Source organism: Emys orbicularis, chromosome 8 (genome assembly GCF_028017835.1).
Source record: "Emys orbicularis isolate rEmyOrb1 chromosome 8, rEmyOrb1.hap1, whole genome shotgun sequence".
Taxonomy (NCBI): domain Eukaryota; kingdom Metazoa; phylum Chordata; order Testudines; family Emydidae; genus Emys; species Emys orbicularis.
The window spans coordinates 73,863,407-73,885,797 of record NC_088690.1 but is presented as its reverse complement, the minus strand read 5'-3'; the positions used below and the strand labels follow the sequence as shown (position 1 = coordinate 73,885,797).

At 58.1% G+C, this 22,391-nt stretch overlaps 1 protein-coding gene across 1 annotated transcript in view; it reads left to right on the top strand.

Annotated features, from left to right (window-relative positions):
• PCDH1 (protocadherin 1) overlaps positions 1 to 22,391 on the top strand; it is a 143,565-nt gene that overhangs the window by 7,442 nt on the left and 113,732 nt on the right. Inside the window, exons 2-3 of the mRNA XM_065409733.1 lie at positions 2,193 to 3,007; positions 5,255 to 7,447. Of these exons, the coding sequence (XP_065265805.1) occupies positions 2,193 to 3,007; positions 5,255 to 7,447 (3,008 nt within the window). The remainder of the gene's footprint in view (positions 1 to 2,192; positions 3,008 to 5,254; positions 7,448 to 22,391) is intronic.

The following is a 22,391-nucleotide window of genomic DNA, read 5'->3' as shown; positions in this document are numbered from 1 at the left end:
TTGGTTGGGATCGTGTTGTTTCTAGGAAGAAAGTTAACGCGTGTATGTGTCAGGTACACGGCTCCCACTGTGGGCTGCTTATTGGATCTGTATTGGTAGTCGAGCCCTCTGTCTCTTGGGGCGCTCCGGTGTGTTGGCGGGGGTCGGACAGTGTGTGTGTGTGGGGGGGGGGGGGTGTGCACGTGCATGGAAGGGGTCAGACAGTGTGTGTGTGTGTGTGTGTGTGTGTGTAGGGGAGGTTACTGTGTGTATGTGTATGTATGGAGGGAGTCAGACAAGTGTGTATGTGTTGAGAGGAGGTTACTGTGTGTGTGTGCGTGGTGGAGGTCAGGCAGTGTGTGTGTGTGTGTGTGTGTGTGTGTGTGCTGGGGGTGGGGGTCAGACACCGTGTCTGTGTGTTGGGGAGATGTTACTATGTGTGTTGGAGGGGTCAGACAGTGTGTTTTTGGGGGAGGCTATTGTGTGTGTGCTGGTGGGGGTCAGACTGTGTGTGTGTTGGAGGATCAGACAGTGTGTGTGTGTGTGTGTGTGTGTGTAGGGGTGAGGTTACTGTGTGTATGTGGAAGGGGTCAGACAGTATGTGTGTGTGTTGGGTGGAGGTTACTGTGTGTGTTGGCGGGGGTCAGACTATGTGTGTGTGTGTGTGTGTGTGTGTGTTATAGAGAGTTTACTCTGTGTGTGTGTGTGTGTGTTGGAGGTGGTCAGACTGTGTGTGTTGGGGGAGGTTACTGTGTGTGTATATCTTGGAGGGCCTGGGGCAATGAGGAGGGGAGGGAATCTCACCTTGCCTCTCTGCCCCCCACCTCGTGTATGCCCACAGCTCGTACCAATGCGAGCAGGAGTGGAGCCGCAGCCTGCCCTGTGTGGCCAGGGAGCCCAGCTCGGGGCCAGCACAGCAGTGCTGTGGGTGTTCCACTCCATGTGAGGGTAGGAGACACTTTATGGGGTGGCCCCAGTGCCCTAAGAGTCTCTTCTCCTGTGCTGCAGTCCCCTAGGGCCAGGAGTCAAGACTGGGTCTCTGTGCTCAGTGCAGTGTGTGTGTGTGTGTGGGCGAAGTGTGTTTCACTGCAGCGTGGGGGGTGGGCGTGCGCTTGTAAAGTCTGTCAGTGCAGCACCCAGGGGGGAGGGGAGGGTGCACTTGTGGCATGTGTCGCTGCAACGCCAGGGTGTGTGTGGGGGTGCACGCTTGTAGTGCGTGTCTCTGCAGCGGCAGGGTGGTGGTGGTGGCACTCGCTCACAGCATGTCTCTGTAGCACCAGGGTGGGGGTGGGAAGTTCATAGCATGAGTCACTGTAGCACAGGGGTGTGTGTGCGCTCATAGCATGTGTCACTGCAGCACTGGGGGGGGGGGGGTTTGCACACTTGTAGTGTGTCACTGCAGCACTGGGGGGGCGCAGGGTTTCTGGTCTGCGCCGCGAGGCTGTCTCTCTGGCTAGAGCACGCTATGCAGTGTGTCGCTGCAGTGCCAGGGTGGGGGGTGCACGCTTGTAGTGTGTGTCACTGCAATGCCGGGGTGGGGGTGGGGCACTCGCTCACAGTGTCACTGCAGCACCAAGATGGGGTGGGGATGCTCATAGTGTGAGTCACTGTAGCACCCGGGGGGGGGGGGGGGTTGCACTTGTAGCATGTGTCACTGTAGCACTAAGGGGGGTGGGTGGGTTGTATGCTTGTGGTGTGTCGCTGTAGCGCCAGGGTGGAGGCGCTCGCTCACAGCGTGTCACTGTATCACTGAGGGGGGCACAGGGTCTCTGGTCTGCCCCGCAAGGCTATCTCTCTGGCTAGAGCACGCTATGCAGTGCAGGCGGAAGCCCTTTGCAGCGTGCCCTGCATGCGTCTGCCTGGGTGCAGTGTCCGTTTGTGTTGTGACTAGCTGGTGGGCAGGGACAGGCGTGGGGCTGGGTTTCAGTGCCTGTGTTCTTACACAGGCAGGGCTTGTAGGAGCCTTTCCCTTGGGCATTGATGTTGGGCTGCAGAGAGCTGCTGGAAATCAGCTTCTGTGACCAGCTGAGCAGGGAGGTGAGTGTGTGGAGCAGCGAACTGCTCAGCTGCTTCCTGGCTGGCAGCAGGGCTGGGCTTCTCATTCCTAGCCAGGTTGGACGTGGAGTGGCAGCGAATGGGGCATATGGGGAGCGAGGAGGCCCGAGGGATGGAGCGTTCTGTCCCTAATCTGTGGTGTCTCTGCTTCCTTGCAGCCCCTGTCCAGTGCAGGATGACGTGGCTGGCAGCCTGCCTGGGCCTGTGGCTCTTCCTGCAGCTCCCCACCTTGGGCGCTGGGACACGCGTGGTCTACAAAGTGCAGGAGGAACAGCCGCCCAACACACTCATTGGGAGCTTGGCTGCCGACTACGGCTTTCCCGACGTGGGGCACCTCTATAAGCTGGAAGTGGGGGCTCCCTACCTGCGTGTGGATGGCAAGACAGGGGACATTTACACCACGGAGACCTCCATCGACCGGGAGAGCCTGCGGGAGTGCCAGAGCCAGTTCCCAGGGGAACTCTGCTTCCTGGAGTTCGAGGTGTCCATCACGGACCTGATGATGAACAGCAGCCCGCGCCTGCTGGAAGGGCAGATCGAGGTGCTGGACATCAATGACAACACGCCCAACTTCGCCTCGCCCGTCATCACACTGGCCATTCCCGAGAACACCAACATCGGGGCACTCTTCCCCATCCCCCCGGCCATGGACCGCGACGCAGGCGCCAATGGGGTTGCCTCCTATGAGCTCCTGGCTGGGCCTGAGGCGCAGGAGCTCTTCGGCCTGCAGGTGGCTGAGGATCAGGATGAGAAGCAGCCGCAGCTGATTGTCATGGGGAACCTGGACCGGGAGCAGTGGGACTCCTATGACCTGACCATCAAGGTGCAGGATGGAGGCAGCCCACCGCGGGCGAGCAGCGCCCTGCTGCGTATCACCATCCTGGACATGAATGACAACACCCCCAAGTTCGAGAAGGCCCTGTACGAGGCGGAGCTCTCAGAGAACAGCCCCGTGGGGCACTCCGTCCTCCAGGTGAGCACACAGCAGGGCACCAAGCATTGTGCACAAGCTGCACTGCCCAGGCCAGCTTCCCACTTTCTTCATCAGCTTTCAAAGGAGGCGGGTGGAGCAGCTGGAGCGCCTTTATATTACTTGTTACGATTATTATTTATTAAGTGTATTATGGGAGCACTGATTGGGCCCAGTCACGGACCAGGCCCACATTGCAGTAGACGCTGTACATTATTAGGAGTATTACGGTAGCTCTCATGGGCCCCTGTCATGGCCCAGGCCCCTGTGGCCCCAGGTGCTGTACAAACACAGAATAAAAAGAACAGTCTTTGTCCCAAAGGCCTCACAGTCTGTCTGTCTGGGAATGTGCTGAGGCACCACTGGGAACCTGGTTTCAGGCATGGCATGATCACAAGTGGCAGGGGTTTTGTAGGTGGGCAGCTTCCTAGTAAACCACTCCACAATGTGGTAAGATGGAAAAGAAGTGGTGGAAGGCCAGGGCTGGGCTAGCAGGGGCTGCAGATCAGGATTGAGGGGCACCAGCAGAGCTGTGCTTGGGAAGCCTGCTCACTGTCTAGCTGTGCTAAATGCTGGCTACAGACAGGAAATTAGTCTCCCTTTCAGCAGCATTAGACGCCTCTGAAACTAAAGCAGGCTCCTTTGGCTTGGCAACCCCTGGGAAGTGCCTGCTCCCCAGGGAGATGTGGGATGGTGCAGCCTCTCTTGTACATATACAAACAAAATGTGGCACTGCTGTCTCTGAAGCCCAGGGGTAGCCAAAGGCCGCTTGCATGCTACAGACTCCACAGAGAGAATTTTGAGCCCAAGCGTGGCATCCTAATGCCCATTTCGATTGGCTGGGAGCCCTGAGGGGTGGGTCTCTGTGGATTTGGTGGAAGGGGCACTGAGCCGATGGGAGCTGACATCTGTTTATCTGCAGCTGCCATCTTAATAAGCGGAGCGCGGCCAGCACTCAGCTGCTCGGCTCGCTAATTTTGATGTGAATTTTAAGAATTCATTTTTCACTGTTCAGAGAGCGAAAGTTGGAGGCAGATAAGGCAGAAGCGACAGGAGAATGGGCTGCAGCTCTGCTGCTGCCATTGCTCAGCTTTTATCTTTCAGGAAGAAAATGACTCCTCAGCTCAGGGAGTGGAGGTAAAAGGTGGAATTTACATTTAACAACTTTTGTTCTCCATCCAAATCTGCTGAGCGAGATAACGGCAGAGCTGCAAATGGGGCAGAGAGGAGCCCACTTGGAGAGCTGATTAGGAAAGCAAATGTTAGACAAACCTCCGATTCTTTAGAAAGCAAATAATAAATGTGGAAACAGGCTTATGTGAATGCAGAACTCCTGAGGAGGAGGGGAGAGGGGATGGAGCCATGCAAAGTATGGGCAGCTCTCCTCTGTCCCTCAGCTCAGCCAACATCTCTCAGACCCAATCTGGAGCTGTTCCAGCCCTGGGACCCCCCTCCCCCACTTCTGCTGCTGCCTCTTAATCCCAGCCTCTCCCCTACATGCTATTTCTGTCCTGGGTTCCCCCCATTCCCCAGCTAGGCTGGTCCCCTCAGTCTTGACCCACAGCTCCCTGCCACCCCCCCTCCCCCCATGCTATTCCAGCCCTGAGCTTCTCCCAAGTTCTGTCACTGCCCCACAGTACTGAACCTCAGCCTGCCCCCCATTGTTCCAGTCCTGGGCTCCCCCAACACCCAATTCGGCTGGTGCTCCTCAATCCCAACCTGCAGCCTCCTGCTGCCCCAGCCCTGGGAATCACTAGCTCTCTGCACTGAACTGCAGCAGGCTCTGGGCTGGCTTTGAGTCAGGACAGTCCAGGTGTAGGCACTGGGCTGCCTGTGTGGCTTCGGAGCAGCGCCACAGAATGGGAAGCAGTGGGTTCTAACCCAGCCTTCCCGGGTGGTGTCTTTGGCTGCATGTAACTTCACACTTCGCTGCAGTGTGGCGGTGAATCAGGATTCATTTTAGCAAAGGGGTGTGCGCAGTCAGGCTGGGATCCTCTCTGCTGCTGCAAGGTCCCAGCAGGGTGCGGCCGGCTCACCTGGAGGAGCTGCGTTCTAGTTCCTGGCCATTCTTTCCTGTTGCTGGGTGTCAGACCTGCTGGCTGGCTGGTTCCCATGGAGAATTCCTTGCATGCCAGAGTGGGACAGCAGGGAGTGGGGCTGAGGCAGCCTAACCGGTTAGGCCAGTTTCACTGGAGCAACATGGACAGGGTTGCTCCTGTTCAACTTGTCCTCCTCTTCCTCCTCCCACAGGTGAAAGCCAACGACTCGGATCAGGGTGCCAACGCCGAGATTGACTACTCCTTCCACCAGCCCACAGACATGGTGCGTCGCCTGCTGCGCCTGGACAGGGCCACGGGCCTCATCACTGTGCAGGGGCCCATTGACCGGGAGGATGTCAATATCCTCAAGTTCTCTGTCCTGGCCAAGGACAAGGGGGCCAATCCCAAGAGTGCCCGCACCCAGGTGGTGGTGACAATCAAGGACATGAATGACAACGCCCCCTCCATTGAAATCCGGGGTATTGGCCTCGTCACCCATCAGGACGGCATGGCCAACATCTCCGAGGACGTGCCCGTGGAGACGGCCGTGGCTCTGGTACAGGTGTCTGACCGGGATGAGGGTGAGAACGCTGTGGTCACCTGTGTGGTTGCTGGCGATGTCCCGTTCCAGCTGAGACAGGCCAGCGAGACGGGCAGTGACAGCAAGAAGAAGTACTTCTTGCAGACCACCACACCGCTGGACTACGAGGCGGTGAAGGAGTACACCATCGAGATCGTGGCTGTGGATTCGGGGAACCCACCCCTCTCCAGTACCAACTCCCTCAAGGTGCAGGTGGTGGATGTGAACGACAACGCCCCAGTCTTCAGCCAAAGCCTCACTGAGGTGGCCTTCCCCGAGAACAATGCCCCTGATGACCTGGTGGTGGAGGTGAGCGCCAGTGACGCTGACAGTGGCTCCAATGCCAAGCTGGTTTACTCCCTGGTCATGGACCCCTCCTCCAAGGGCTTCTTCTCCATCGACCCTGACTCAGGTGAGATCCGAGTGAAGACAGTGCTGGACCGGGAGCAGAGGGAGCGCTACGAGTTCCTGGTGGTGGCAGCTGACAAGGGCAGCCCCAGTCTCAAGGGCACGGCATCTGTGGCCATCAATGTCATGGACAGGAATGACAACGACCCCAAGTTTATGCTGAGCAGCTACAACTTCTCAGTGATGGAGAACATGCCTCCCCTGAGCCCGGTGGGCATGGTGACAGTGATTGACGCTGACAAGGGCGACAACGCCCGAATCCAGCTGTCAGTGGAGCAGGACAACGGGGACTTTGTCATCCAGAATGGCACTGGCACCATACTCTCCAGCATCTCCTTTGACCGGGAGCAGCAGAGCACGTACACCTTTCGGCTCAAAGCTGTGGATGGAGGCGACCCTCCCAGATCCGCCTACGTGGGGGTGACCATCAACGTGCTGGACGAGAACGACAATGCCCCTTTCATCACCTCCCCTTCCAATGCCTCTTACAAGCACATCCTGCCCCACACCAGCCCCGGGCAGCAGGTCAGCAAGGTCAAGGCTGAGGACATTGACTCGGGGGTCAATGCAGAGCTGACCTACAGCATCACGGGGGGCAACCCCTTTGAGCTGTTCCAGATCTCACCGCAGAGCGGGGACATCACGCTGGAGAAGGAGATCCTGCGTAAGCACCATGGCCTGCACCGCCTGGTGGTGCGTGTCAACGACAGGGGCAAGCCCTCGCGCCATGGCACCGCGCTGGTGCACTTCTACGTCAATGAGACCCTGGCCAACCGCACGCTGCTGGAGACCCTGCTGGGACACAGCCTGGACACGCCGCTGGACATCGACATTGCTGGCGACCCCGAGTATGAGCGCAGCAAGCAGCGCAGCAACATCCTCTTCGGCGTCATCGCTGGCATCGTGGCCGTCACCCTGGTTATTGTGCTGGTGGTGCTGGTGCGCTACTGCCGGCAGAGGGAAGCCAAGAGCGGCTACCAGGCGGGCAAGAAGGAGACCAAGGACCTGTACGCCCCCAATCAGGGCAACAAGAGCAGCAAGAGCAAGAGCAAAGTGAAGAAGAGCAAGTCCCCCAAGCCGCCCAAACCGGCCGATGACGAGGAGGAGACTGGGCTGCAGAAGTCCCTCAAGTTCAACCTCATGAACGACTCCGTCAGTGACAGCCCCCGCATCCACCTGCCTCTCAACTACCCGCCTGGGAGCCCGGACCTGGGGCGCCACTACCGCTCCAACTCCCCGCTGCCCTCCATCCAGTTGCAGCCCCAGTCGCCCTCTGCCTCTAAGAAGCACCAGGTGGTGCAGGACCTGCCTGCCACTAACACCTTTGTGGGCACTGGGGACAACAACTCGACAGGCTCCGAGCAGTACTCTGACTACAGCTACCGCACCAACCCCCAGAAATACACCAACAAGCAGGTAGGAGAGCTCGTCCTGAGTCCGCCGGACGCACCCCCTCTGCATCGGGGCGCCATCTGGACGGAGGTGTGGGAGTGAGCATGGACCCACCCCTGGCCGCACGGGAATGGCCTGGGGGGCTGGCAGAGGACTAATGGAGCAGCTAGCCATGGCTCCTTCCTGGGGCAGGAAAAGGCAGGGGCTGAAGGCACCGTGACCTGTGGGCAGCCTCCTGTGGCTGATGGGGGTGGTAGCCACTGGGCTGCATTGCTGGGGGTTCCCCTGATGGGAAGGAGCCCTGCATGTGCTGGGCGAGGGGTCTGGATGGACTGGATCCGCAGCCCCTGTGCCCCAGTAGCAGCTGAGCACTGGGCTAGAGACCAGGCCTGCCAGCACCAGCAGATGGCAGTGCCCACCCATCCCATCCAGTGAGTCACGCTTGCTCCATCTGTGCTGGGTGCCTGGGGCCTGCACCTTGCTGGTCCCAAAAGGAGCTGGCTTCCAGCCCTGCCCTGGGTTGGGGGTGCTGTGCCCAGTCCCAGCCCATTATTGCTAGCAGCAGCCTCTGAAGTGCCAGCTCGGGGCTCCCTGGGAAGGGGGCTGAGCCTGTTACCGCCCTGGGGCAAAGCAAATCTGTAAGAGAAGCTTTTGCTCCTGGTGCGGCTGCCTGGGGTGAGGAGCCCGGCCTGTGTCCCAGCGCCAGCCCTTGCTGCCCGAGGTGCTTGGCCCTTTGCTCCAGCCTGAGCATCAGGCTTGTCGCTGGAGCTGCAGGAGCTATGCTGCAGCCTCTGCCAAGCCCACTGCAGAGGAGATCAGAGCACAGCTTGTTACCAGAAGTGAGGGGGCTGGGCTGCACCAGGGCTGTCTGTGTGTGTCGGGGCTGGGGAGCCAGGGCTCGCGGAGTTGAGGTCTCTGCTGGGGAGCAGGAGGTGGCTGTGCCAAGGGGAGCTGGGACTGGGGGGGGTGTCTCTGCTTGGGAGCAGGAGGCGGCTGTGCCAGTTGGGGCTGGGGAGCGAGGGCTGGGGAGGGTCTCTGCTGGGGAGCAGGAGGTGGCTATGCCGAGTGTCGGGCAGAGCTGGGGAGCGAGGGCTGGGGGTGTGTCTCTGCTGGGGAGAAGGAGATGGCTGGGCCGAGTGTCGAGTGTCGGGGCTGGGGAGTGAGGGCTGGGGAGGGTCTCTGCTGGGGAGCAGGAGGTGTCTGTGCTGAGGTTCGGAGCGGGGTCACTGCTGAGAGTTGGGGCTGAGCGTGTCTTGCTGCATGAGGGGACAGAGCAAAGGTCCTGGCTGCATCTTGAGGGATTTGGGTGGGGGAGGGGAGAGCAAATCTGGGAGGGTTCGAGGCTTTGAGGACATCCTGCCTGACTGCCTCATCTTGCAGGGCTCCTGCATTGTGTGCCCTGTTGGGATCTGCCTATGGGGGTGGGGCTTCCTGCAGCATTGGCATTATATCCTGTGTGTCCTGGGGCTAGGCTGGGCTCCCCTCCCCCCCACTGCATTGTATGTATCCTGTGTGTCCCATGGGACTGGGCTCCCCTCCCCCTCCATTGCACTGTAGCCTGTGTGTCCCATGGGACTGGGCTCCCCTCCCCCCATTGCATTGTATGTAGCCTGTGTCCCATGGGACTGGGCTCCCCTCCCCGTCCATTGCATTGTAGCCTGTGTGTCCCATGGGACTGGGCTCCCCGTGTTGCATTGTGTGTCCCATGGGGATGGGCTGCCCCCATTGAATTTGCCCTCAATAAAGTTTTATATTTTTGAATGCTGTGTTTTGTTTTCCATAAGGCCCAGAGGCGGGGGGAGGGGGAGTGGGAGTGAAGGGAAGGGGGCTCCGCCTCCACCCCACCCCATCCCTCCATAATACAGCTGGGGGCAGTGGCACATTATTCACCACCCCAACTGCATCTCCTCTCCTCTCTCCCTGTGGGGACATAGCAGGTGAGCCTAGAAATGGTGTTGCAAGGCCCGGTCCTGTGCAGGCAAGGGGCAGCAATAGTTTGGGCTGCCTCTCCCACACCATGGAGCCTAAGCTGCACCTGGGGAAAATTTCCAGGGCTGCGCCTCACAGCAAAACCCCCGCTCTGGGTCAGGCCCCGCTCCTCCCAGCCCTGAGGTTTGTGCCTGTGCCCTGGTGCTAGTTCCTCTCCTGTACCCTGGCTCCTTGTGCCTGAGTCCTGCTTTCCTGCCTGTGGGATAGGCTGGGGCAGGGCGGCTTGGGAGGGAACATGGCATGTCCCTGGGTGGCTGTACCGTGCTGGTGCGCTCCATTAGGGTTACCATATTTTAATATTCTAAAAGGAGGACACTCCACAGGGCCCCGGCCCCACCCCAGCCCCAACTCGCCCCTTCACCAAAGTCCCTGCCCCAACTCCGCCCCCTCCCCTGAACGCTCTGCCCCCTGCTCCTCCCCCTCCCCTGCTTCCCACGAATCAAATGTTCGCAGGAAGCCTGAGGCAGGCAGGCAGCAGGTAAGCTGGGGCTGGGGCTGGGGCTGGGGCGGTGGGGGGGCGCGAGGAGGCGCGGCCCAGTCCGGCCCCCCCGGCCGAGCGGCTCCCTCCGGCGGCCGGCCCCGGCCAAGAGGCTCTGGCCCTGGCGTCTCCGGCCCGGCTCGGGCCCTGGGGCGCCGGCCCCGGTTCCGGCCGAGTGCGCCGGCCCCGGCCGAGCGGCTCCGGCCCTAGCGACTCCAGCTCGGCTCGGGCCCCGGGGCCCCGGCCGAGCGGCGCCGGCCGGCGGCCGAGCACCTCCAGCTCCGGTCCCAGCGGCTCGGGCCCCGGTTCCAGACGAGCGGCTCCGGCCCGGCCCCGGCCCTGGCCTTGGGTGAGCGGCGCCGGCCGGCGGCCGAGCACCCCCCAGCCCCGGTCCTAGCGGTTCGGGCCCCAGTTCTGGTCGAGCGGCTCCGGCCCCGGCCCTGGCCAAGCGGCGCCGGCCGGCGGCCGAGCACGGCTGGCCCCAGCGGCTCCGGCTCCAGCGGCTCCAGCCCAGACCCAAGCCCCACAACCCCTCCCTATTTTCCCGGACATGTCCAGCTTTTTGGAATTTCCTCCCGGACGGGGATTTGAGGACCAAAAAGCCGGACATGTCCGGGAAAATCCGGATGTATGGTAACCCTAGCTCCATTCCACGGCACGCTGCTTGTGAATGATGGGGGCTGCTGCAGACATCCAGCCCCTCCCTGTGCTGGAATCAAGCCTTACCACTAGGGTTGCCAACTTGGCAATATTTAAAAACTGGACACTCCAGCAGGAGTGGAACCTCCCCTGCCCTGCCTCTTCCCCCTGAGGCTCCACCCTACTCTGCCTCTTCCCCCGCAAAGCCCCACTCCTGCCCATCTCTTCCTCTGAGGCCCTGCCCCATCCACTCCCCCCCCCCCACCCCATTACTTGCTTCCCTCCCCCCCACTCCACCCTGTGTGGGTTGGGGCTGGGAGCTGCAGTCACGTGACAAAGGTAGGAGGTGGCCCTGGCTGAGTAAAGGCTGGAGCGGGTGATGACCTGGTGCCTCCCTGCTTCCCCCGCTCACAGTAACTGGACTTTGGGTGTCTGGTCAGTAGATCTGACTGGACACTGTCAGGTCCCCTTTTCAACCAGATTTTCTGTTTGAAAACTGGGCACCTGGCCACGCTACTTGTCACAAGGGAGCTCCAGCGTGCCAGTGCGCGCCTGGAGCTGCTCCATGCACCCCCACTGGGTGCAGCGGGATCAGCGACGGTCAGTGCTTGTGCCCAGCAGGGCAGTGTGGTGTGTGCATGCAGAGGGGCTGCCTGCGGGAGCAGTTACTGACCAGGTCTCCATACTGCAGTGGGGTCTGTGTGAGCAGGGAGAGGGAGCGAGGAGCCATGGTCCAGCAGGAGGAGAGGGAATAGTTATGGACGAGCTCCATTAGAGTTCATAAGGCAACTGCCAAAGTGCTCGGGGCCTCTTCCCTTGCCCCCTCCCCACTGCACAGAGCTATCCCTCTGCTTGGGCCTCAAACCCGGTCCCTGACCCCTGCCATTCTCTCCCTCGCCCCTTATCCCAGGGGTTTGTTCCTGCACTCTTGTGCCCACTGCAGGCAGGTGCCTATGGAGTTGTGGCATAAGAACGGCCATACTGGGTCAGACCAATAGCCCAGTATCCTGTCTCTGACAGTGGCCAGTGCCAGATGCTTCAGGGGGTATGTACAGAACAGGGCAGTTGGAGGGTGATCCACCCCATCTTCTCCCCCAGCTTCTGGCAGTCAGAGGTTTAGGGTCACCCAGCCCATGGGGTTATGCCCCTGATCATCTTGGCTAATAGTCATTGATAGGCCTATCTTCCATGAACTTATCTAATTCTTTTGTGAACCCAGCTATACTTTTGACCTTCACAACATCCCCTGGCAATGAGTTCCACAGGTTGACTGTGTGTTGTGTGAAAAAGTATTTCCCTATTTATTAAACCTGCTGCCTATTAATTTCATTGGGCGACCCCTGGTTTTTATATTGTGGGAAAGGGTAACTAACACTTTTCTAATAATTTTCTCTGCACCATTCATGATTTTATAGACCTCTGTCGTATACCCTCTAGTCTTCTCTTTTTTAAGATGAACAGCCAAAATCTCTCTTCATAGTGAAGCCGTTCCACACCCTTGATAATTTTGGTTGCCTTTCTCTGAACCTTTCCCAGTTCCACTATAACCTTTTTGAGATAGGGTGATCAGAACTGCACGCAGTGCTCAGGGTGTGGGTGCAGCATGGATTTATACAGTGGCTTTATCTTATTTTCTGTCTTATTTTCTATCACTGTCCTAATGGTTCCTAGCATTCTGTTATCCTTTTTGACCACGGCTGTGCTGATGTTTTCAGAGAACTATCCACAATGACTCTGAGATCTGTTTCTTGGGTGGTGACAGCTAATTTAGACCCTATCATTGTATATGTATAGTCGGAATAATTTTTTTCAATGTGCATTACTTTGCATATCAACATTGAATTTCATCTGCCATTTTGTTGCCCACTGACCCAGTTTTGTGAGATCTCTTTGGAACTCTTTGCAGTCAGCTTTAGAATTAACTATGTTGAATAATTTTGTATCATCTGCAAACTTTGTGATTTCCATTTTCCAGATCATTAATATGTTGAACAGCACTGGTCCCAGTGCAGACCCTTGGGGGATCCTGCTGTTTACCTCTCTCCATTCTGAGAACTGATCATTTATTCCTGCCCTTTGTCTCCTTTTTTGAACCTGTTACTGATCCATGAGAGAACCTTCCCTCTTATCCCATGACAGCTTACTTTGATTAAGAGCCTTTGGGGTGGGATCTTGTCAAAGGCTTTCTGAAAGTCCACTATATCCACTGACTAACCCTGGTCCACATGCTTGTTGCCACATCAAAAATTCCAGTAGATCCATGAGGCACAATTTTCCTTTACAAAAGTTTTGTTGGCTCTTCCCCAACTAATCATGTTTATCTATGTGTCTGATAATTCTGTTCTTTACTATAGTATCAGCCAATTTGTCTGTCCTGAAGTTAGGCTCACTACCCTGTAATTGCCAGGATCGCCTCTGGAGCCCTTTTTAAAAATTGGCATTGCATTAGCTACCTTCCAGTCATCTGGTCCAGAGGCTTGTTTCAGTGATAGGTTACATATACCACAGTTAGTACTTCTGCAATTTCATATTTGAGTTCCTTCAGAACTCTCAGGCGATACCATCTGGACCTGGTGATTTATCACTGTTTAGTTTATCAATCTGTTCAATTTGTACTGCCACATCAATGTGGGGCAGTACTTTAGATTTGTTACCCACATCAGAGCTAGCCTTTTGGGTATCCTTTTTGAAGACTGATGCAAAGAATTAATTTAGCTTCTCTGCAATGGCCTTGTCTTCCTTGAGTGCTCCTTTAGCACCTTGATCGTCCAGTGGCCCCACTGATTATTTGACAGGCTTCCTGCTTCTGCTATAGTTAAAAAAATTCTTACTGTTAGTTTTTGCGTCTTCTTGTGAATGCTTTCTTGGCCTGCCTTATACTTTTACACAAACCTGTCAGAGTTTGTGTGTTTTCTTTTTATCCTCACTAGGATTTGGCTTCCAAATGTCAAAGGGTGCCTTTTTGCCTCTAATGTTTAGCCATGGTGGTATTCTTCTGGGCTTCTTGTTGCTTTTTCTGATAAGGCTATACATTTAGTGTGAGCCTCGGTGTTTTTAAATAGTCCTTGTGCTGGTTGCAAGTATTTACCCCTTGTGACTGTTCCTTTTAATTTCTGTCTAACAAGCGACCTCGTTCTTTTACCCCTTTTTAAAGGTACATGTTACCAGGGTGGGATTTTTTGTGTGTGGCGGGGGTGGGTATTATTCCCCTCCAAGGGTGTTAAATTGAATTACATTGTGGGCACTATTGCTGAGCGGGTCAGCTATATTCACCTCTTGGACCAGATCCTGTGCAGCACTTAGGACTAAATCAAGAATTGCCTCTCCCATTGTGGGTTCTAGTAGCTGGTCCAAGAACCAGACACTTATGGTATGTAGAAATTTTCTCTCTGCATCACTCCCTGATATGAGGATAGTGCCCGGTCAGTATGAGGGTAGTGGAAATCCCCCCTTATTATTGCGCTTTCTGGACTCGCTAATCTGGGTGAGAGTTCCCCCTAGGTCTCCCCCAGCCGCTGCAGGATTGGCTCCCCATCTTTCATGCAGGCTTTGAGAGCAGTGAAATAGTGATGTGCTGACACTTAGCTCAGGAACCAGAGGGTGAGAATGTGTCACCCCCTTGAGAAGGGCTAGGGCAGTTACCCCCTCTTGCAGCCATGGCCTCAGGCTCTCTGCAACCTCAGGCAGTCGTGGTGTTGCTCATGCTGGTGTGTGTGTGTGGGAGGGGTTGGGTTCCATGAAGGCTACACACTGACATTCTGGAGAATAAGACACAGCGTCGACAAGTGCCAGGTCACTGCCTGTGCAGCCCAGCCCAATGGCAGCTCGGGTGATGTCAGGCCTTGGCTCACAACGTTCCAATTTTGTTCTGTTTAAACGACTGTCATGATGTTTTGCCTTATGCTATTCAAGGCTTGAAAATGTCACCATGAACTTTAAAGGCAGGGAATGGGCTATGTAGGGGGAGGGGAGTGGGCTGTGGGGGAAAGCAGTGGGCTCTGGGGGCGGGGAGTGGGCTGCAGGGGGGGGAGTGGGCTGGAGGGGGGCAGTGGGCTCTGCGGGGTGGGGAGTGGGGGGGAGAGGGCTGCAGGGGGCAGGGAGTGGGCCGCGGGGGGGGGGGGCAGTGGGCTCGGGGGGGGGAAGAGGGCTGCGGGGGGCGGGGAATGGGCTGTGGGGGGACAAATAGAAAAAGAGAGGGGAAACAAACTCCAGGAGGAGCATTCTGGTGAGGACCACCCCAACCTCCTGCCAGCCCTTAAGGGTGGTGGTGGTGGTGGGCAGGGAAGTCCCTGGCCTCTGCCCAGTAGCCTGTGGCTGGCAAGGACCTGCTTCCCTTCCTTGGCTGCTGGAAGGAGCATTCTGTTCTTCCTCACCACCAGTCTCTTCCTGCGGTGGTGGAGGGAGCAGGGCCAGCTCTACCATTTTTGCCGCCCCAAGCAAATAAATAAATAAATAAATAAAATAAAAATACAACGCTCGGACTGCCGCCCGAACTGCCGAAGCAAAAAAATAAAATAAAAAAAAACTGCTTGGACTACCGCCCGAACCACCGAAGCAAAAAAAAAAAAAAAGCCGCCCACACTGTGCCGCCCCAAGAATGGACGGAATGCAGCTCCTTAGCATGTGCCGCCCCAGGCACATGCTTCCTCCGCTGGTGCCTGGAGCCGGCCCTGGGAGGGAGGGAGGGACCACCCATCTCCCCACTCCTTAGCTGCTTGTCTCTGCTACTCTGCACCTTGGCCAGCTTCTATGTTTCAGGCCCCTTTCCCCAGGGGTAACCCCAAGGCCTGCCCCGATGCTCAGATCCACCTGATTCTGAGCCCCTGCAGCCCCAGGGATCTGCAACCATCTTATTAGTTCCCAGTTGTCTGACTGAGCTCTGAGTCCCAGCAGAGCTCAAGAGGCTTGAGCAGCGTTGGCTTCACTCACGCACGCAGCAGCCATTGTAATCTTACCAGCTAGACATTGAACGCATCTCTTAGAAAGCAAGCTTAAATTCTGCATACGTTGCAGGCACTGGCATCGGAAGGTGCCTGGCAAAGCTGCCTGCTGGCCAGCGGTGCAGAACCAAGGGGTTTTTGTAAGGCCAGTCATAGACTATAAAATAGTGGCAAAATGGTCCAGAAACCTGGGGCACTGGGGCAGCACTGGGGATGTACGCCGAGCTGATCTGGCTTCTCCCTCCCCCAGAATGCCAGTGTGTGGGTGAGTAGCACACACCGTATGTCAGACCAGGGCTGCTTGGCTGTGACACTAGCATGGTGTGACCCCAGCTGATGGAGCGTGACACCGGGCTGGGAACTGAACAGAGGGCAGGGTGGCTGTAGGGAGCAGTGCTAGGATGCAGCTGAGTATGTTTTGCCCTTAATGATCTGCAGGGGCGAGAAACAGAACCCAGGTGAAATTCTGTGAGGATACTAAACTGGGGAGAGCTGAGAGCATCAGGGAGCAGAGGGTGCGAGGGGAGCCCAGAGCATGGGAAACTGCAGGGCCAGGAGACAGCACGGCAGGATTTGTGTGGGTAGGGCTGAGGTAGGGGAGTGAGAGACCCGGCTGTAGCTTGGCTGACTCCTGAGTGGGGGCAGCTGGAAACCATCCTGAGAGCTGGCAGGGCAGTGAGGGAGCAGGGAGGTGGCGATGGGAATGGGGTGCAGTTCTGAGGGGAAGATGGTGGTTGTTTACCTGGAGACACAGCAAGATGTGTTTGGCCCCCGAGTGGGAGGTCAGGGAGTCCCTTTGCAGGGGACTGCACCCCAAACACAAGCCCCACAGGTATTGACGAGCCCAGGCCTGAGAACAGACTGGAGTTTCCCAACACCGGAGTTGGGGATTCCTTCTCTGAGCAGCATCCAGGTCCCTGAGGACTCACTTGCCCTGGGTGCCCACCCACAGCCCCTGGGATACAGGCCCTTGGGGACACGGGCTGGGGGAAGTTGGCTCTCACCTGGTTGCATAGACAGCAGAAGCCGGCCATGCGCACCTCGTTATCCAGAAATGAACAGATGCTGGGTACCATGAGCAGCCTGTATCCCAAGGGTGAGGTAACATGGGTGCCGTGTGCTGCCTGTACCCTGGAGGAGGTGACGTGGGTGCTGTGTGCTGCCTGTACCATAAGGATGGTGAAATGGGGACTGTGTGCTGCCTGTACCATAAGGATGGTGAAATGGGGACTGTGTGCCACCTGCACCCAGGGTGAAGTGACATGGGTGCCGTGTGCCGCCTGTACCCTGGGGGAGGTGTCATGGGTGCAATGTGCTGCTTGTACCCGGGGTGAGGTGACATGGGGCCGTGTGCATCCTCTACCTCAGGGGGGAGGTGACACAGGGGGCATGTTCTGCCTGTACTCTGGGGGGAGATTACATCAGGGCTGTGACCAGCCTGTACTCATTGTGGAAGGTGACGTAGGGCTGTGAGCAGCCTGTATCCAGGCATAGGGGGTACATATGTGGGTGGGAGGTTGTGATGAAGTGGGAATTGTCTGTAATATTTTTATGAAGCCGATGCGTGCCTCAGTTTCCCCCATATGTAGTAGTGGTACCCAGTGGTGGGAGGATAGGACTGTTTGCTCTCAGGGCAGGCTAAGACAATGGGTATGAAATGTGGCCCATCTGTCTGAGTCATTGGAAAAGGATGGGCCGCAGGCAACCCCATATCAGTGGAGAATCTGAGAAGACAACGGCAAAGCTAGTCACCAGCTCATGGACACCTAGCAACCAATGACCCGGGGGAGATGGATTTCCCAGCTCTCAGCAGGGGAGCTGACCACAGACCCCAGCTCGAGAACAAAGGGCTGCTGGGAAGGGGCATGGGGGGGATCAGAGGTGGCTGCAGGAAGGAATCGGGGCTCTCACCTGGGAACTGACCAAGGAGACCAGTTGGAGAGAGACAGAGCTTGAGCAAGGGGGTTCACCACAGCACGACTGGGCTCTGGGCTGGCCAGGATGGACTATGCTTTACCCTTCCTTCCTTGGTGCTACCCTGAGGCCTTCCTATGCTGTGCCCAGCTGACTAATAAACCCGACTGTGTCGACAGTGCTGGGTGAGTGTCCCTGCCACTGCAGGGCGAGGTGCATTGATCCCTGCAGAGTGGACAAGTCTCCATCGGGGTGTGTCTCAATTGGACTCGCTAAGCGGAGCTCACGGAGTGCAGCAGGGGGGCTGCAGGCCCAGAGGTCCAGTCTGAGGAGGTGGTGAAGCTGCATGGCTGACCCTGGGGGAAGAGTGAGACCCCCCAGGGGTCTGGCACACTGAGGGGTTCCTCCTAGACACTGTTCCACAGCTGGGGCGGTGCACCGATCCTGTGGATCTGTGACAGAGGTGACATGGGGGGTCATGTTCAGCTGGTACCTCAGCATTGTGGTGACACTGGGGTTGTGTATAGCCTGTTGTCACAGAGTCAGAGGATGGGTGCTATGTCCCCCACTGTGGAACAGTCTCTAGGAGGAACCCCTCAGTGTGCCAGACCCTCAAGGGCTCTCTTTTCCCAGGATAGGCCATGCAGCCTCACCCCCTGCAAGACTGAACCTCTAGGGCTTCACATCAAGAGCTCTGCTCAGCGAGTCCAACCGAGACAGACGCCTGGAGAGACCTGTCTCTCTGCAGGGTCAATGCCCCTCGCCCAGCATTGCAGTGACACTCCCACAGTGCTGTCAATCAGCCAGCTGGACCCAGCACAGGATGGCCTTAGGGTAGCACAGAGAGGAAGGTTAAAGCCTCGTCCAGTGGTTCCCAAGATTTTTTCTGCCAAGGACCCCTTTGGTATCTGCCTAATTGTCCCAGGCCCCTTTCTTGTCTGGTACTACCGGAACGTCCCCGCAGCGTGGGATGGCCCCCGCCAGCAGGACCGCTCATGCACAGAGAGGGAGAGTCACGGAGTGCAGAGGATGCTCTTTCGTTCTGAAACCGGCTCAATGCAGCAAAGGTGCAGGAACGCTGTTTCAGCCCGGGCTCAAGGACAGACCCATAGTCCATGGCAGACCCCACTTTGGGAACCACTTTCACAGTCCATTCTGGTCAGGCCAGAGCAATTCACCAGCCAAGCTGGAGTGAGTTCTATTTTCAGGCTCTGTGTCTCCCTGCCACCCTTCCTTAGTCAGTTCCCATCCATGAGAGCCCCAAATTTCCTCCAGAGCCCACCCTGATGGCTCTTAGCCTGCCCTCAGAGCAAATGTAACCCCTCTCCCCCCACTGGATAGCCATGTGAAATACAGGAGGAAACTGAGGCGTGCATAGGATTAATAACAAAAATCCCAACTTTGTCACACCTGTACCTTAGGGGGAGGTGGAGTGGGCACCTGTGCAGCCCATACCCCGGGCAGTAGGCTCCATGAGGACCGTGCCCAGCCTGTACACTGGGCGGGAGGCACTGCGGGGGCCATGCTCAGCCCATACCCCGGGCGGGAAGCACTGTGAGGGCCGTGTCCAGCCCGTACCCCGGGTGGGAGGTGCCGTGGGGGCCGTGCCTGGCCCGTACCCTGGGCAGGAGGCTCTGCGGGGGCCGTGCCTGGCCTGTACTCAGGGCAAGAGGTGCTGCGGGGGCCGTGCCTAGCCTGTACCCTGGGTGGGAGGCTCCACAGGGGCTATGCGTGGCCTGTATCCCAGGCAGGAGGCTCTGCGGGGGCTGTGCCTGGCCTGTACTCCAGGCAAGAAGCGCTGCGGGGGCCGTGCCTAGCCTGTACCGGGTGGGAGGCTCCACGGGGGCTGTGCGTGGCTTGTATCCCAGGCAGGAGGCAGCGTGGGGGCCGGGCCTATCCTGTACCCCGGGTGGGACGCAGCGTGGGGGCCATGCCCGGCCCATACCCTGGGCAGGAGGCTCCACGGGGGCCATGCCCATCCCATACCTCTGGCAGGCGGCAGTGTGGGGGCCATGCCCAGCCCATACCCTGGGCGGGAGCTGCCGTGGGGCCTGTGCCTGGCCCATACCCCAGGCAGGAGGCTCTGCAGGGGCCGTGCCTGGCCCGTACCCTGGGCAGAAGGCTCCGTGGGGGCCGTGCCCAGCCCCAACCCTGGGCAGAAGGCTCCACGGGAGCTATACCCAGCCCATACCGTGGGCAGGAAGCGCCGCGGGGGCCGTGCCTGGCCCGTACCATGGGCGGGAGGCAGTGTGGAGGTCTTGCCCGGCCTGTACTCTGGAGAGTGGGGGTGATGCTGAGTCCATATGTAATTCTCTGGGAATGGGGCCCATCAGGATTTGTGAGATCCTTGCAGAGTGGGACAGGTTACCCTGGTGTCTGTGCTGCCTGGGGACTGGCTTTGCCCCAGAGATTCTAGCCATGCTACAGGCAGTTCCAGCTGCGCAGAGCACATTGTCCCAGGCTGGCTGGAGCCTTCCACTGCCTCTTGGCTGTTACTCCCCTTCTGCTCTGGAGCTGGGTGCTGGGGCTGTCACCCTCCTGCTGCCCCTGGCAGGGTCGTCCAGAGGATTCAGGGAGCCTGGGGCAAAGCGGGGAGCGGACATACTCACTGGGCGGCGCTCCGAGTCTGTGGTGGCGGTGGTGGCGGGTCCTTCAGTCGCTCCGCGTCTTCGGCAGCACTGAAGGACCCGCCGCCGAAATGCCGCCAAAGACCCGGAGCGACTGAAGGGCCCCCTGCCGCCGAAATGCCGCTGAAGACCCGGACCGCCGCCGGGTAAGTAAAAAGGCGCCTCTAGCCATGAAAGGGATTCTCGGCCAAGGCTCGTGGGGCCCCTGCGGGGCCCAGGGCCTGGGGCAAATTGCCCCACTTGCCCCCCCCAGGGGCTGTGAAGAGTGGGTTTCTGGCTTAGTGCTCTATGAGTGCTTGCAGGTTAGAGCAAATGGCTGCAAAGCTGCCCATGGTAGTCACATCCCCAGGGTCTGGAGCAGCTGTGCCAAGGGGCAACATCCTGGGAGGCAGCTGCTGCATGGCTGGGGACCTTTCACAGGGCCTAGGATGAGCAGAGCAGAGCTGGACCCACCTGCAATGCAGCTTCCCAATCAGCAGGATGGGGCAGGGCAGGGCCCCGGGCGAAGAGCCGGCAGGGCACAGATGTCACTCAGGCTCTGGCTCAACATGGCCTAAAGGTTGCTACTGGGCACAGCCCATGGAAGGAGCCTGTGCCCCGGTGTGTGTGTGTCAGATCTGTGTGCATCGACCCCTATGCTACCACCATGCCTTGCTTCTGGCTGCACCTGCAGCTAGCACCACACACTGCTGGGAGCAAGAGCTGCCTGGGAGTGCCCTGCTATAAGGCCTCCCTCATGCTTTGTGTAGGGGAGTTTCTGCCCTGCGCCCCCGGCAGGGTCCCCATTTGCCTGTTGCTGTGCCCCTGCATTTGGCCTGGGAGCTGTGTGGCGATTTTTTTAACTACCGAAGCCCTGGCTGTTTGCGCGGCCGGCTGGCAATCCAAGTGGCTCTGATTGATATTCCCAGCACTGCCTCTCCTGGGCTCTGCTGCAGAGCTGCTCCTTGCTATTCACAGTCCTTCTGGAACCAGGCCAGGAGCTGAGCCTGGCTAATCATTCACCCGATTACTGGGGCAAAACTGGATTCAGCCGCCCTCTGCTTGGGTGTGTTCATGGGCCTTTCTGTCACTAGCCAGGCTTCTGTGGAAGGGTGGGTATCAGTGCCCAAGGTGCCATGGGGCAGGCGGGGATGGAGGGCAGAGTGTTGCGGGGCAGGAGGAGGTGGAAGGCAGGGTGCTGTCGGGCAGGAGGAGGTGGAAGACAGGGTACTGTGGAGAAGGCGGGGTTGGAGGGGAAGGTGCTGTGGGGCAGGAGGGGGTGGAGGGAAAATTGTTCTGGGGTGGGGCTGTGCTTGAGACGTGTGGCAGCTGTGTCCCTGTGGGCAGCTGTGCTGTGTCAGAGTGGGGCTGGCCAGTGCCTGGGTTCTCCCCACGAACAGTAGGCGGAACGTACCAAGAGGCGTGTGCTGGTCTCGTGTCAGTTACAGCTGGGGCTGGTCTCTGGCAGTAGGGGTTACTTGCTTCTGTAGTAGGGGGGATGGAGTGTGAGGCACCCCTGCCCCCCGAGAACCATGGGGTGAGTGCCAGGTTTCCCTGGGTGGAAGGAGTATTTGGGGTGTGACTGCAACTCAGGTGAGGACCTTGGGGAGCCTGTTGCTGGGATTACACCCAGTGATGCCAGGGGATGAGTGTTTCCTGGGGCCATATGGGGTGGGAGCTCCTGGCTGTGCCGTGGGGGTCAGTCTGCCAGGGAGCACAGCGCTGGGCACCTGGGAGGGAGGTGGGAATTTGTGCAGCAAATTCTGTCTGCGGATCCCACTCGTGGTATGTGCGCCTCATGTACGAGGTTAAGATCTCTTGACCTGCAGTGTCTATTGGGGCCATGCATGTCCTTGAGCCGCCCCACACCTGAGGGCACATAGGGTAGGGCAGCCCTGCCCACCTGTAGTAGTGAGATGTCTTTCTGCTGCCCCGTAACACCCCTCCATCCAGTCAGCTAGTGTGTATTTGACTGGCTAGGGGAACTGAGTAGCACGTTCCTGCCCTGTTGGCATCACTGTTGATAGTTTTCTTTCTTTAAAATCTCTGCCATTCCCCTAACTACACTAAGCACTGAGGCACCTTCCTGCCCAATCTCCCAGCCTAAACCCTTGGTCCTCAAGCCATGTCCAGCGTGTGATGGACTTATCCTATTAACCAGTGGACATGGCCAGTGTCTCTTCTCTTTGGGCGAAAGCCACATTCCAGACTGGGGCTGTGTGCGCTGGTCACGGCTCCAGAGATATCCAGCTAAAGCTCTGCCTACTGGAGAGATCCATGAGAGGAGTATCAGACTGGGGAGATGTTCCTCTGACTCCACAAAAGCACTTTTCTCCCAAAGATCCCACTCCTTCAGGGCCCCTGTAAGTAGGGATTCTTCCCTGAAGGCTTCCGATGCGAGT